We start from the raw sequence: 16,965 nt of genomic DNA, 5'->3' as shown, positions 1-16,965 counted from the left end.
ATATAAGAAAGGTAGCTCAAGAGTTGGCATTTAACAAAACTAATTTTTTTGTTTCCATTGAGGATTTTCTTAAGTGCAACTGGATTTTTTTTATTTTTTATTTTTAATGCTAGTGCATGCCAATAGCACAGAATCCAGTGATTGCTCATGCAGTCGGGTGCCATTGTCTTGACTAGTACTAAGCAGCTTTGCCCTCCAATTGCTTTTATTCCATCAGTTCAAGTGTGACCACAGTGAAAAGACAATGTCTTAGCACAATGAAAAGAATTGTGACCTTCCCTAACTGGTTTGGCTCAGCGGATAGAGTGTCAGCCTGCGGACTCAAGGGTCCCAGGTTCGATTCCGGTCAAGGGCATCTACCTTGGTTGCGGACACATCCCCAGTAGGGTGTGTGCAGGAGGCAGCTGATCGATGTTTCTCTCTCATCAATGTTTCTAACTCTCTATCCCTCTCCCTTCCTCTCTATAAAAAAATCAATAAAATATATTTAAAAAAAAAGAATTGTGACCTCCCTGCCCTCTGAAAGTGTCCCACTTCCAGTGTCCACAGCCCACAGTGTCCTTCGCTGGTGTAGAGAACTTTTTAAGCAGGGAGAGCCTGGGGGAGGAGACTGCTTTGGCAAGAGACCGGAGAGCCTGGCTTTGTGTGATGGCAACAGAGATGGAGAACCGGGAAGGAAGAGTTGAAGCTTACTGAGGTTTTCAGCCTGGTCACTGAGTGTGGCAGTACCATTAGTCCAGGTAATGACTGGGGGAAGAGGAGTTTATGATTGAATGTGATACTGTTGCCACTGAGAGAGAAAAATCTATCATAATTCTCCCACTTGGAACAGAGTGGGCTCAAGGTGAGTCTGTGCAGGAGCCTAAGATTTCATTTTGTACTAAGAATGAGCAGTGGTTTTGGAGGCTCATTCTGTATTGATGCATAAGCCTATTGTGTCTGTGCTTCCTGTAATAGTACTTTCTCTTCCTGTTTCTAGGAATGGTGCAGAAGCTGGACCAAAAACTTCCAGTGGCCAATGAGTACCTGCTGCTCTCTGGGGGAGTCCGGGAAGGCGTGGTGGACCTGGACTTGGATGAGCTTAATATCTATGCCCGGGGGACTGACTACGATATGGACTTTACCCTTCTGGTGCCAGCCCTTAAGCTGCATGACCGTAATCAGCCTGTGACACTCGATATGCGCCACTCAGCCTTGTGCCACTCTTGGCTGAGCCTCCGGCTCTTTGATGAGGGGACGATCAGTAAATGGAAAGACTGCTGCACCATCGTGGATCACATCAACGGTGCCACCAACTACTTCTTCTCCCCCACCAAAGTGGCCGACTGGTTCTATGACTCCATCAGCATCGTCCTATCAGAGATACAGAATAAACCCCAGCGAGGGATGCCGAAGGTGGAGAAGGTAGAAAAGAATGGGACCATCATCTCCATCATCCTGGGTGTGGGGAGCAGTCGCATGTTGTACGATATTGTCCCTGTGGTGTCTTTCAAAGGCTGGCCTGCAGTGGCCCAGAGCTGGCTCATGGAGAACCACTTCTGGGATGGGAAGATCACAGAGGAAGAGGTCATCAGTGGGTTTTACTTGGTGCCTGCTTGCTCCTACAAGGGTAAGAAGGACAATGAGTGGCGGCTGTCCTTTGCCAGGAGCGAGGTGCAGCTGAAGAAGTGCATCTCCAGCAGCCTCATGCAGGCCTACCAGGCCTGCAAAGCCATCATCATTAAACTCCTGTCCCGGCCCAAGGCCATCAGCCCCTATCACCTGCGGAGCATGATGCTCTGGGCCTGCGACAGACTTCCCGCCAACTACTTGGCTCAAGAAGACTGTGCAGCCCACTTTTTACTGGGCCTCATCGATGACCTGCAGCACTGTCTGGTCAACAAGATGTGTCCCAACTACTTCATCCCTCAGTGCAACATGCTGGAGCACCTGTCGGAGGAGACGGTCATGCTGCAGGCGCGCAAGCTGTCCTCCGTCCGCTCTGACCCCGCAGAGCACTTGCGCACGGCCATTGAGCACGTCAAGGCCGCCAACCGGCTGACGCTGGAGCTGCAGAGGCGGGGGAGCACCACCAGCATCCCCTCCCCGCAGTCGGACGGAGGGGACCCCAACCAGCCTGATGACCGTTTGGCCAAAAAACTGCAGCAGCTAGTGACTGAGAACCCGGGGAAGTCCATCTCTGTCTTTATTAACCCTGATGATGTCACCAGGCCCCATTTCAGAATTGATGATAAATTTTTCTGAGCGTTTCTGCTGCCTTTTGGCTTTCCTGGTTCTAAAACTTGCATCATGTGTCTTGTGGTCCGTGCCGCTGTCTTTCCATTTTCTACACATCCAGCCTAGATCGGATCTGTTAAGAACACATCGGAAGTCTCCTGTTTTGCAGGGCGGTGCAGGCTCTGGAACAGTATATGACTATTTCATACGCTGCCTCTGGTTTTGTTTACTGTTTATAGTTCTTGTCACATAGTTCATTTTTGTTTTGTTTTTTAAGGAGACCTTGAGCCATAGACTGAGATGCCCATGAATTCTCTTGCTTTTTTTCTGTTTCATACTTTGTGCAAATTTGTTAATGGGGATAGGGAAACAGACCTCATGCTGACACGTAAGGATTCTATTATTTTTTGTTTTGTTTTATTTGTCTTTATTTTCTTTTCTTTTAATGAGCTATCTTCACTACAGATATTTGGGAGTCACCTGAAGCTGGGAACTACCCGGTATGCTAGCTGGATTGAATTCTTCTGACCAGTGGCCAGAGTAGTTTCCCCTTCCCACCTAGCAATGTCGACTTTGAAAGTGATAATGCTACAAATTCTGTTTTGGAGCAACTTCAGTGAATGTAATTGTCCTCAAATCAGAACTTCGGATGGTTTGGAGGGAATGTTTGACAGCTTTCCAAACAGAATTAAGGTTCCCAAATGGTAGTTTTAGTGTGCGTAATTATTTGAAGTCTTATTTAAATATTATTAAAGAACATACCATTATAATTGTTATTTGCACTAATGAAATCTTTGACATTGTCAGAGTTCCAATGTGTGTGTTTCAATATAAATTGACATCTTCTGTTGAAAGGCTATCATATTTTTTTTTTTTAAATTTAGCCCATTTCTTGCAATCAATGGAATGATTCTTTACATTTGTTTAGTCCTTTCATGATGGGCTTCTGTTTTGCCCTCTTTGATATTCCTGGTTCCTATCTTACTGAGAGAAGTTTTTAAAGCTTTATATCTGCTGAGTGACTTTATCTGAAGCTGGGTAAAATATATACTTGATAGAATAGGTGTCTTTGTATGTATTTCTTTTGGGGTTATAGAGGTTAGCTTTTTTTGTAAAGTCTCTTTGCTTCTACTGAGAGTTTTGAGGAAAACTGGCAGGAAGGATTTATAATCCCCAAATAGAAGATATCATGCCTGTTCCAAAACAGGTTTTGCTACAGAGCAGGAACCAGGACATGTCTGTGGGCACCAGCCTTGGAGGAGAGCTATCCTGTCTTCATGAACGAAGTTTCCTGCCGGGTTTAGGTGCCACATGGCATTGGCTCCGTTTTTGTATGGACTCATTGCCAGCTGTGGGGTTTGAGAGGTCAGGGGGCCTGCTGATCTCTCAAAGATGACCATGATGTCTACTACTGGAAAGGTCAAGCAACATTTTGACTTTGATCTTGAATGTCCAGACCTACAGGTTTGATCGAAATCAGGCATATGCGGTCCTGGGTTTTTGCATGGGAATTAATGTAATGTTTATAAATGAAAATGAAATCCTTCAACCATCTTAAGTCAAACACGCAAAAAAAAAAAAAAAAAATCATAATAAAAGAAACATACTGGCCTTGGAATTTTGTTGTTATTGCTGTTGTTAGTTTGTAATATGGAAACTATTTTTTAAAAATATATTTGTATTGATTTCAGAAAGGAAGGGAGAGGGAGAAAGAGATAGAAAGATCAATAATGAGAGAAAATCATTGATCGGCTGCCTCCTGCACTCCCCCTACTCAGGATCGAGCCTGCAACCTGGGCATGTGCCCTTGACCAGAATCAAACCCGGGACCCTTCAATCCGCAGGCCACTGAGCCAAACTAGCTGGGGCTGAAAAATGTTTTCTTATTAGTAATCCCAAGAGTAATTTTCAGTAAAGTTGGGGCTCACTATTGTCTTTGAGGCCAGATGCTCATGTAGGGAACACCCAGTGTTCTTTCTTCCCTTTCCCTATTTTTTACTACCAATACTACCTGTCCTCCACATAATCTATGTCTTTCTTGGGAAATGACTTTATCCCCAGCTCCAGACTCTACCCTGATTGGTGTAGGCCCATTGACACAACCATTTCCCTGGCCACAGTCATTAATTAGGGGTTGGCATGGAATGTAAGCTGCTCCCATCAGGAACATGCTCAGGATCCTCGCTTGGGATGCTGGGCAGAGCATGCATGCTGGACATGGAAGAGGAAGCACCTGGCCTCTGCCACTCTGACAGCTATCCCATAATCATGGCTAGAGCCAGCCTGAGGATGAAGCTGACATTGGATGATACTACTGAGAGATTGGGTGGGGTGGGGCGTAACATGAGTCACCAGACTCTGCCTCCTCCCTCCCAAGTCTGAGACCTCTCTCCCCACTGGACTTTCTACTTAAATGAGTCAACACTTAGTTCTTTTAGCAGTTTGAATGTGGTTCAATTCGTCAAAATTAATTTAAACAGGTGTACCAAACTATATCAGTGTATTTAAACTGTTTAAGTTACTGCGTGTGCTCTTTTTCTTTCTGGGGACATATATCAAGGGTATCCATATAGTTTATTTAAAAGCTGGTTTATACTTTCTGATTTCATTAATTCCAAAGAATAGCAAAGCCTCTATAACTAATAAATATATATCTGGTGAAAGTCTGTTAAAGTTTATTATACTTTAACCATTATGCTAGACTTCCTTGGTTAAAAGAAATGGTTACAAACTGCTGAAGTAGCAAGCATATTCAAAGGCATTGGCTCCTTTAGTCAAATATAAACTGCTATACCTGTGCTTGGAATTGGCATCTCAAATATGATTAGCAGCATTTTCAATATTTTAAGTGCTGTGTTTGCAGACAAAATTGAATTACTGATGTGTTAACCTAGCTTGAGTGATCCTCTTGGCACTTCCTTTCCCTTTGCACCTTAGTCCTAGTGAAAAACACTGTAGATTCTTGTTAAACTTCATGACAAGTCCAGAGGCCCCTGGGATCTAGTAAATTTTTGTAATCCTCACCCAAGGATATTTTCCCATTGATTTTTTTTTTCTTTAAGAAAGAGAATGGAAGAGAGAGGGAAAGAGAGAGAGAAACATTGATGTGAGAGAAACATATCAATTGGTTGTCTCCTGCATGTGCCCCAACCAAGGCCTGGGCCAGGAAAGAGCCTACAACCGAGGTACATGCCTTTAACTAGAATCCAACCCGGGACCCTTCAGTCCCCAGGCGATGCTCTATCCACTGAGCCAAACAGGCTAGGGAGGATCTAATTTTAAAACTTTTTAAATTCCTGGTACTATAAACCTAAGACTCTTAGGCCAGGCATTGTTGAAGGTAGGTAGAACTAGGATGGAGTCTGATATCTTTCCTTGTCCGAAACTTAGAAAATCATTGAACTACTAATTTTTCCTTCTGAATACTGGAAGATTGGTTAAAATCTCTTGTTTTAAGTACAATATAAAAAGCCTGAAGGATTCATGATTTCAGCCTTACTTACAACTGATTTCTTTGGTTGTGGGAATTCACCAGCTGGAACTGAACAGCTTTTCAATCCTCTGATGAGTCCTCATTTTACATATTTTAAGAGTAGATTATTCTCTGCCTCTCTCATCTGAACTGGAAGGTCCAAAGGTGCAAGTAAAGACTAGTTTTAGAGTGATGAAGCCAGTCAGGACCAGACATTTTAAAAATAGGATTATCCCCACAATCCTATCTAATAAAAGAGAAAAATGGTAATTAGCGTACATCCGCTACCCTTCCCATTGGCTAATCAGGGCGATATGCAAATTAACTGCCAGCCAAGATGGTGGCTGTCAGCCAGGCAGCTTGAAGTGAACATGAGGCTGGCTTGCTTCAGTGACGGAGGAAACCAACGTTCCCCGCCTGCCTTGCCGGCCTCTGAACTTGCAGTTTGAAACATAGTTACAAATATAGAAGCTAAACAAAACCCCAGAAACCTGCTTTCAGCCCGCAGGAATCTCAGAACTGGAGCTGATACAGAGTTTCGATTATAGAACACAAACAAACCAGATACCTGCTTTCAACAGCAGAGACCTTAGAGCTGGAGCCAGAGCTAAAGCTGGCCAGAATAAAAAAAGAAAAAAAGGAGCAGTTGGGAGCTTAAGTCACTTGCCAGCCTAAAAACAGCCCTCAGCCCCACACCCAGACTGGCCAGGCAACCCAGTGGGGACCCCCACCCTGAAGGGTGTGTGACCAGCTGCAAAAAGCCATCATCCCCTCATCCAGGCTGGCCAGGCACCCCAGTGGGGACCCCCACCCTAATCCAGGACACCCTTCAGGGAAAACCAGCCGGCCCCCACCCATGCACCAGACCTCTGTCCTTTATAGTAAAAGGGTAATATGCCTCCCAGCACCAGGATCAGCGGAGCCGCGAGGCCTCCCGGCACCGGGATCAGTGTGACGGGGCAGCGCCCAAACCCCCTGATTGCCCTGCAGCTCTGTGTGTGACAGGGGGCGGGGCCACAACCTCCCTATCTGCCCTGCTCTGTTCGTGACAGGGGAAGCCGCCCCAACCCCCTGATCAGCCCTGCTCTGTGCCTGATAGGGGGGAGCTCCCCAACCCCCGCCCCCCGCCACGGGCCCTGCTCTGTGTGTGACAGGGTAGAACCATACCCTTCCCATCGGCCCAGCCCTGAGTGTGACAGTGGCGGTGCCCCAACCCCCTGATCACCCTGCTCTGTGGGTGATAGAGGGCGGCACCCCAACCCCCTGATCCACCCTGCTCTGTGTGTGACAGGAGGCGGTGTCCCAAGTCCCCTATCGGCCCTACTTTGTGAGTGACAGGGGGGAGCTCTCCAATCCCCTGATTGACCCTGCTCTGTGCGTGACACGGTACAGAGCCCCAACCCCCTGATGGGCCCTGCTCTGTGCGTGACAGGGGGTGGCACCGCAACCTCCCCATCGACCCTGCCTTGAGTGTGATGGGGCGGTCCCCAACCCCCCAATCGGCCCTATCCTGAGCATGACTGAGTGTGGCATCACAACCTCCCAATCTGCCCTGCTCTGTGCATGACAGGGGGCGGCGCCCCAACTCCCCAGTTGGCCCTGCTCTGAGCCCGACCAGGGGTTGCACCTAGGGATTGGGCCTGCCCTCTGCCACCTGGGAGCAGGCCTAAGCCAGCAGGTCGTTATCTCCTGAGGGGTCCCAGACTGCGAGAGGGCACAGGCCGGGCTGAGGGACTCCTCCTCCCCCCCAAGTGCACAAATTTTTGTACACCGGGCCTCTAGTCTTACCTAATAATAGACAAACCTGTAAATTGACCATACCTTTGCTACACCCACCAGCCAATCAGGTGAGTATGCAAATTAACCAAACAAAGATGGCAGCTAATTTGCATATGTAGGTGCCCAGTGGAGATCGGAGCCTGTAATCAGAGCTGAGGGGTCCCCTGCCCAGGCCTAATGCCTTGAGGAGTTAGGCGTGGGCAAGGGTAGAGACAGCAATGGTGGGGATCAGGGGCAGAGTTGGTGATCGTGGGGAGCTGGGGGGTCCCCTGCCCAGGCCTAACGCCTCAGTCAGAAGCATTAGGCCTGGGCAGGGGCAGAGCCAGCAATGGCGGGGAGCAGGGGGGGGCGGAGCTGGTGATGGCAGGGAGCAGGGGCAGAGCCGGCAATCGGAGGGGTCTGGGGGTCCCCTTCCCAGGGATAATGACTTGGCCAGAGGCGTTAGGCCTGGGCAGGGGCCGAGCTGACAATTGGTGTGAACTACAGAGGAAACACCTTTTCTGACTGCTCATTGGCTAAGCTCCCTGTATGCCACTGGTAATATTCTTAGTAACTTGAGTAATAAGAATCCAATAAGGTGATCTAGGGTTTTTACCACACTCCTGGAGAAAAAAAGGAAGGTCCGCTGCTGAAGGGCTAAGAAATGTCATATCCTGCCCTAGCTGGTTTAGCTCAGTGGATAATACCTCAGCCTGCCCACTGCAGGGTCTGGGTTCAATTCTGACCAAGGGCATGTACCTAGGTTGCAGGCTCCTCTCTGGCCCGGGCCCAGGTCAGGGCTCATGCAGAAGGCAACCAATCAAAGTGTTCCTCTCACTTTGATGTTTCTCTCTGTCTTTCCCTTTCTCTTCCACATTCTCTAAAAATCAATGGAAACATATTCTCAGGTGAGGATAAAAAAAGAAAGAAAAAAAGAAATGTCATATCCTATGAAGGGCACACCTTAAAAATGCCTAAAGAAAGTTTTCATTTTTTCATGGTGAAGGGACTGGAGTCCGTGTTGATGAAAACACCTTGGTGACTGCGGTGACTGGCAGTGGCTGCAACAGCGGGGTGATGGGGCTGGTGCCTTCCCCTAATCAGCCCAGTCACCTCCCACAACGGGAGGCCAGACTGTGGCTTAGGCCCACTCCCTAAGGGGAGCAGGGACCGAGCCTAAGCCGTCAGTAGGACATCCCCTTAGGGCTCCCAGTATGTGATAGGGGGCAGGCTGGACGCCCCCTCTGCACAAATTTTTGTGCACCGGGCCTCTAGTTATCCTATATAATAAAAGACTAGGTGGCATCACGCCCTCGTGCGACGTCATCACAAGATGGCCACCTTCATGTCATTACAAGATGGCTGCCACAAGATGGCCAGCAGGGGAGGGCAGTTAGGGGCAATCGGGCTGGCAGGGGAGGGAAGTTAGGGGCAATCGGGTTGGCAGGGGAGGGAAGTTGGGGGTGATCGGACTGGCAGGGGAGGGCAGTTGTGGGTGATCAGGCCAGCAGGGAAGGGCAGTTGGGGGCAATCAGGCCAGCAGGGAAGGGCAGTTGGGAGCGAGATCAGGCCAGCAGGGGAAGGCAGTTGGGGGAAAGATCAGGACAGCAGGGGAGGGCAGCTTGGGGAGACCAGGCCTGCAGGGGAGGTCAATTGGGGGTGACCAGGCCTGCAGGGGAGGGCAGTTGGGAGCGAGATCAGGCCAGCAGGGGAAGGCAGTTGGGGGAAAGATCAGGACAGCAGGGGAGGGCAGCTTGGGGAGACCAGGCCTGCAGGGGAGGTCAATTGGGGGTGACCAAACCTGCAGGGGAGGGCAGTTGCGGGGATCGGGCTGGCAGGGGAGCAGTTAGGGGTGATCAGGCTGGCAGGCAGAAGTGGTTAGGGGCAATCAGGGAGGCAGGCAAGTGAGCGGTTAGGAGCCAGCAATCCTGGATTGTGAGAGGGATGTTTGACTGCCGGTTTAGGCCAAATCCCTACTGGCCCAAGGGGTCCCAGATTGGAGAGGGTGGAGGCCTGGCTGAGGGACAACCCCCACCCCCACTGTGCACGAATTTCGTGCACCAGGTCTCTAGTTGTACATAATTGCTTCAGAGAAAATGAGAGGCATTTTCTTACAGGGCTAATTTTATTTTCAGGCCGAGACATGGGGAAGCAGGGCAACAGGCAGCTTCTAGAGCTAGTTGAAGGATCCTTAGTGATTTCTGCACCACCCTTTACACACACACTGGCTTTCACATCACTGACTAGAAGTTGCTTTGCAAGGATAGGGAACGTTTGGCCCGTGGGCCATAGAAAGCCCATGAAATCACTTGGTCTGGCCCTGCCAAGGCATTTAGGGTGAGTTAATTAAATGTTTGACCAAATAGAACAGGCCAGTTTTCAAGTTGATCATTTTGTATGGCCCTCGAATGATGTTATAAATATCCAAATGGTCCTTGGCAGAAGAAAGGTTCCCCACCCCTGCTTCAGGGTGACTAACACTTCCTGGGAGGATTCCGTGCATTGGCTGGTTACAGCTAAGTGCTGATTATGTGGATCAGATCATTACCTTGCTGAGGAAAATTTCCTGACAAGATCAGCCATGGATGGGATGCTGGGAAGGAAAAGGAAGCTTGTGCTTGGCAGCAGCTGCTGGACTCTGAGGTCAGGCGGCTTCCTGCTGCTCGAGAGTTCAGCCTGGTCCTCAGGGAAATACCTACACTTTGTTCTGCAAAGCTCTCTGCAGAACCACTTCCTGGGAGCCGTCTAAGGCTGCTGGTGGGGCTGTCTCATTTCCAGCTGGTCATTCATAGGGGTCCGGGAAAGATTTTTATTACACACTCCCCGTATGCTGACCTGGAGGGTAAAACTTTTTGCCATTAAATGGAGCGTTAGCTACTACTTAGGCTAAAGGAAGGATGAGCATCACTTCCTGTTACTGTTACTTTGTTAATATCAGGTAAAAACACATTTTTAACTGATTGGATTGATGTAATTAATACTCCTCTCTGAGGAAAATAGCCAATTTAAAAAATGTACCTCTTATGCTGTAATTTCCTTAGTAGGTAAACAAAGAATATATGATCCAAACATTGTTTTGAAGAAATATTCGCCAGTGGAGGATTATTGGCAACTTGTCTAAAATTCTACTTTTGTTAATTAGCTGGAAAATAATATTTTTTACTTTTTAAGAAAACATGCATTGTATATGGTAGAAATCAAGCTGTAATAATTTACAATAATTGTGTCTCTCTGCTTTATAGTGATATCCTATTAGCAGTTCATTCAAAAGCATCATGTTTCATAGACTATTTGCTCCATGGCACTGAATTTTATACTAATGTAGTGTGATCCTGGTTTTCTGAGTTTAGATGGCAGTTTTCAATCTACAACTGGGTCCAGACATTCATTCATCAGCCATCAGAGAGCACATATGCCTGGGTCTATGTAGTTCAGAATAATATAGAAATTTCAAGAAGTCAAATGTCAATCTCCCATGTAAAAGCACTGTTGTTCAAAGATATTTCCAGATATGTTGAGCCTTATTTTGAAATGGCAGTTGAGATGAGAATGTTTGAATTTCTAGACCACTTTTCATTTGTTTTCAGGATAAACAAACTCTTCATGTGACTTGGGTAGAGACAGGCATTGAAATGTTGCATCTGCCATCTTCTGTTCCACCAGTTCATCATGGAAGCTAAAGGGGCTAGATGTGAGTAGAGGCTAAAACTTTGACTTGACATCCTTACCCGAGAAATTCAGAACTGAGGTAGCTGCTCACTTCCTTTCTGACTTTCCCAATCGAGGATTGCTGCTTCTGCCAAATAATCTCAACTTTAGATTTATACATTTATCTATTTACATGCCTGAAATTAATTAACGACAATTTATGACTTGAAAATGGGATTTGCAGACCAAGACTGAGGTGGATAGAAATGGCAGGGAGTGCTCAGCTGGGTGAATGAATGAGAGGATGTTGCTTTCGCTTATTCGCCTCCCCATCCTCCTCTCACTCCAGGGTGGCATTACTGTTCTAAGAGCTCCCCAAGGCCAGTCTCATGGTCATAGGTACAGATCTCTCTGTGCCCTCTGCACAGCTGCCTTTGTCACATTTTATAAAGCTGTGGCTTACAAAAGGATTTTACTGGAAAATGGAAGTTTTTTTTTTCCTCAGGTCACTAAGTATAGCCTGAGCATTGACCTTACTGAGCTCACACATCAGTTTCGTTCAGTATTTTTAATACAAAAATTTTGAGAAACAAAGCCATTCAGGGATTTGCATGATAAGACGGTAAGACTATGTTGAGTATATAATCTGCTTAAATTTGGTCTCTACCTACCAGGTGCACCTCGTGGTGGAAACCTTTGGGGCCATGTCTCCCATCATAGTCCTGTGACTCTGACAAGTCACAGCAGGACTCCAGCCAGCCAGATCCTTCCTGGCCATCTTATTGACCTTCCAGTCTTCTTGATTTTTTTTTTTTTAATGCTGATAGTGTGGAGTAGAGTCAAAGCAAAGTATAATACAGAATAGGACAGAGGAACATAGTCCAAGAATGGTTTTCTCATCTTCACTATGAGGGCCCTAACCTAGAAGATCCCTGAACATTGGCATTGACTGTCTGCTTATTTTCTATTCGCTTATGTCCAGACTCAATTCTCTATATTGTTTTAACAACAGCTTTGTAGGACATTGAAAGGCACCAAGTCATTACATGAAGTTCCCTGTTTAAAAAAATCCTGCAGTCTTTTGATAAACACAAAACCTCATGCTTCAACCTCTGCTAGTAAAATTCTCTTAGACGCCCCTTTTCATGTTCCTATTATTAGAGAATCACTGTCTTTTAAGTGTTCCTACCAACCAGCGAAAATATTTTGACATGCTTTCTAAGGTTTGTCTTAGGAAAATTATAGGTACCAGGGTTTGTTTTAAAAATAAATTTACAGACTATGTCAAACTATACATTCTCCTAAAACACTGTTTTGCAATAACATTCTTCCTATTAAGAATCATTTATCTACATGGAAGGACAAGTGGATATTAAAGGACTTCTCTAGTTTTTTTTCGGCCTAAATTGATTTTATACAAGTACCTGTCTCACTGGAAAGAGTGACTCGCGTTGAAATGTCTTTATACTAGTAGCTAGTTGATCCATAGATTTTGTTCAAGTCTTGAATCTCCATAGTAGAGAGGAGCCTCATGGAGTTTTAGCTAAGTGAAATGGAGGTGAATGTGTGTGCGGGGGATGGGGTGGGGTGGGGGCACCAACCCTAGATGCTCAGATGTATATGAGTTCTGACTACACACACATATGAGCATAGTATGTTATTAGGTTAGTTCAACAAAATAGGAACCTTTGTCCTGCCCTTGTCTTCCAGGGCACTTAATGAATGAATGCAGCTTCAGTTAATGACCTACCACTATCTAGCCTTGTGACTTGATTCTAGTTACCTTTGCTTTCTACTTCAGTTTTCTGAAGAGGTAGGATTTTCATTGTTCACTTTAGAGAATACCATAGAGTTATGGCCATTGGGCTCCAGATGATGGAGCATCTCTATTTTTATCCACTTTACATGTTAGAATCTCCCATAATAAGTTATTTAAAGAAAATGTGTCCTTGCTTTAAGTACCACAAAACATGTGATGATATCTGAAGGTCCTTAGATTTCTGAAGGGTCGGTAGTTCTAGATAGCAAGTGTTTAAAACAATGTGTTGTGGGGTGAGGGAAGAGTGGAAAACATTCCAAGACTCAGTTATATTCATTCAACAGATGTTTACTGAGCACCCAGATGAAAGAGGAGGACTGTTTTCCAGCCTGGTGAAGTTTTTAGTGAAATGGGAGTGAATGTTGAGGGAGAACATCAGGCCTAGATTTTCAGATATAAAAAAAACGAGTCACATGGAAATTTCATAATTAAGATAAAAACAAATATTGATAACTGTTTTCACATATGTCAGCCCATGCTGGCACAGTAAAATGGGGTTTCTCTACCTTGGTATTGTTGACATTCTGAGCCAGATGAATCTTTGTTGTGGACAGCTGCCCTGTGCATTGTGGGATCTTTAGCAGCTTCCCTGGAGGCCTGCAGCATCCTGTACCTCCCACTGTGACAAACACGATGTGTTCAGACATTGCCAAATGTCCCCTGGGGAGCAAAATTGCCTGTAGTTGAGAACCACTGCAGTGAATAATGCTACTTAACCTTTTATTTCCTGGGGGTAGAGACAATTTTAGGTTCATTTCTGTGTCTAGCTAAAAGTAAGCAAATACCTAGGATTTGTTGGTTGAATTAAATTTGTAGCAGTAGAGTGCGGATGAGTCTTTCCAGAGTTCTTCATCCATCACTTTCATCTTGCAACTATCAAAATACTTGCTCAAGCAGTTAATGAACCAACATTTTCCAACCTTTCAGCTATTGCCAACAGGGTCTATTGAATCGTAGTCTAAGATGTAGCTTTTTCCCTCAAGAAACTTATAGTGTTTATGGGGAAATATTGGTTGTGTAGGTGCATATATAATAAGCAGAAAAAGGTATATACAGAGAGGGTCAAATGTAATACCAGCAAATAGTTATCACAGGAATTGAGCTTAGAGACAAGTCTTGGGCTGGGATGTTTAGGGAAAGCTTTGAAGGTTACAAGGATTTATAAAACTATAGAGATGGTGGGAAAGTGTAGGATGAGGGAGGATCTTGGGGAAATACAGAGGGGCCACTATGGGAATGAAGTATAAGAAATTCAGGTAGTTCCATTTCTTCCTATATTGAGGTCTGAAAAATGCTGCTGGAACTGAAATTGAAACTTAGAAAATATATCTGCTGTAAATTTGTGTGGAAATGGAATCTCACTTCTTGTTTTAACTCTTGACAGCATGGGAAATCTATAAGCAGTTTGACAGTGCTTGAGATTCAAACATAAGTTGTCACTGAAGTGACTTTACAACTGAATAAGTTTCACATATAAGCACTGTTTTGTCTCATTATTTTTTGGTGGAATTTATTAAGAAGTATTATCAAGTTTGTAGAAACAGCTAATTTTCAAAGCCATTCAAAGCTCAACAGTAGGGAAGTTTTTCTCATCCAGAAAATTTGTAATCTCAGCCCTGTGCCAAAAAAGTCCCAGAAACAACTTACCAGTGCTGAGTCACTAACTTTCTGTGTGGTTGGCAGTTAAGACTATCCAACTTCTATTTCGGAACAAAAGTTCTCAGACTTGCCAATGGTTACATTTACAAGAGCACACGAAGTTCATGGTTCATGCCACTGTGTTTATAATACATGATCAATTCAAACATTGCCTCAGAATACCTGCTGATGAGCAGTACAATGAATAATCATAGATTTAAGTATTACATTTTTACAAGCCTTATAAATTTGTCGATCTAAGCTTTTGTTCTGCTCCACATATATTTTAACCTCCATTAGTTAACACATCTTGGCAGATTCCACTTCAGATTGTACAGAATCAATGTTTTTCTTAACTTCTTTGAAAATATTCTCCCTTATACTTTTTCCTTTTTCCACACAGACCAATTTTCAGTCACCTCAAACTCTGTGTTGATTCTCAAGTAAATAACAACTGAGCAGTATTGATAACACCTATGAACTCATCAAGAGCTAAATATTTTATCAAAATAAATTATCAAAATATTTTTAAATGACGATTGATTTTGTTCCCAATGTCATTTTGTCTTCTGTCTGGATTACCCATTCACATGTTTTCTCTTTGTGCTAGCATTGAAATTTCACATTAGGATACATCTTGGTTTGACCATTCTGGGAAATATTTAAGCAATTTTCTGGAGTTTCATTTCAGCATGATATTTAAGAACTTTTTTTTTTATTTAGAAAGTTTTCTGGAAAATATAGTTTTAAATATTTGTTTATGCTTTTATTATTTTTGTAGGGATTCTATTAATATCCATATTTCATTTCCTTTGCTGTTCCTTCATGTGTGCCATTGTCTTAAAATCTTATTTTTAAATTTTCTGTTTTTATTTTTTTTGCCACTTTTTATTTGCTTTGCTATGTGTCTATTCTCATCTCCCTTCTAATTAACTCTTCTTTTTTAAAAAACAGTGTCAACCTTACAGAAAATTTCAAAGTACACTACAAAGACATTTTTCCTCTGAATCTTTGGAGAGTAAATTGCAAATATGATGCCCCATCAGAACCAAATACTTGTGTATTTCCTACCACAATGAAATTTTCCTACATAACCACAATATAGCTGTCAAAATTAGAGAATTAACATTGATATATTGTTACTAGCTAAGCATTCAATATTGGTCAATTCAAGTTTGGTCAATATCCCTAGTAATGTCCTTTACAGCAAAAAAGTCCAGGCCAGATTCTCACATTGTATTTATTTGTCACATTTATTTAGTCTCCTTAACTGTCTAGAACCATTTTTCAGTCTTTTCTTAGCTTTTAGGGCCTTGGCACTTTTGAAGATTACTAGATAGTTAACTTGTAGAATGCCCTCAAGTTTAGACTTGTCAGTTTTTCCTGTACAGAATTAATTTTTGCTTCATTGGCAGTAAAATCTATGAGTTCTTAATGCACTTCATCCCGTGGTACATTATTTAGATTTTCCTATTACTGGTAATGTTAACTTGGCCATTTGATTAAAATGTTATCTGTTAGGTTTCTCCACTGCCAAGTAAATTTTTTTTTCTCAAAGTAAGGAGGTACATTCAAATTATGTAAGTATCCTATTACTCAACACATTATTGCTTAGGTCATTCGTTTAAATTAGGACAAACTAGTGGCTTTTTAAATTTAATGTCTTGAAATAGACACAATAAACTCTGAGAAAGTTTTAAAAAAATTTTAATGTCTTATAATATATCATTATCATTGTTTATTTTGATGTTCCAATTGTCCCAGATTTGGCTAGAGTACCTTAAAGATGGCTTCTTTGTCCTCTTGAATGGCCCCCAGTACTGGTTGAGCACTTCTTTATTTTCATGCTAATGAGATGTCCCAGGCTGATCTTGTCCTTTCCCTGTCCCAAGCAGGGAATCATTCCTGTCAACGAATTCTGGTTCCTTTTAGTAGAAAGTGGCATTTAGAAACCCAGATCTGAGTGCTGGGTGTGCTAATTGCTACTGATATGTCACTTTCCCCAGTCTCTCTCTCTCTCTCTCTCTCTCTCTCTCTCTCTCTCTCTCTCTCTCTCTCACACACACACTTACACACACACACACACACACACACACACACACACACACACACACACAAGCATTTATTTCTATATTCATCTATATTTTAAAAGCCATGAGGTCATTCCAATACCTCTAATTCCAGTCCACCTCGACAGGATTCATTTTAGTTTCCTACTTTTTTATCTTTTCATATTGTGTCTTTATTTCGTGAGAAACCTGTTTTTAATATATTTATGTATTTGATCAATTTCTCTGTTTATAAATAACCTTCTATTCCTTTTTCCACCTCTTGGCCACTCTTACTCCCCAGTGCGGGGGGCCATCCTTATCCCAGTAGAGCTCTGATATGACCCCCTGGGCTACTGCCCTCC

At 44.0% G+C, this 16,965-nt stretch overlaps 1 protein-coding gene across 1 annotated transcript in view; it reads left to right on the top strand.

Annotated features, from left to right (window-relative positions):
* The window catches only part of MB21D2 (Mab-21 domain containing 2), a gene marked incomplete at its 5' end in the record, with an annotated part of 118,810 nt that extends 114,982 nt beyond the window's left edge, over positions 1-3,828 (top strand). The window contains one exon of the mRNA XM_081088167.1: positions 980-3,828. Coding sequence (XP_080944293.1) covers positions 980-2,244 — 1,265 coding nt within the window. The 3' untranslated portion in view covers positions 2,245-3,828. The remainder of the gene's footprint in view (positions 1-979) is intronic.
* Between the last annotated feature and the right edge of the window lie 13,137 nt (positions 3,829-16,965).

This window comes from Myotis nattereri (genome assembly GCF_964212035.1).
Source record: "Myotis nattereri genome assembly, chromosome: 3".
Lineage (NCBI taxonomy): Eukaryota > Metazoa > Chordata > Mammalia > Chiroptera > Vespertilionidae > Myotis > Myotis nattereri.
The sequence above is the reverse complement of the archived record's forward strand: the minus strand, read 5'-3'. Positions and strand labels throughout refer to the sequence as shown.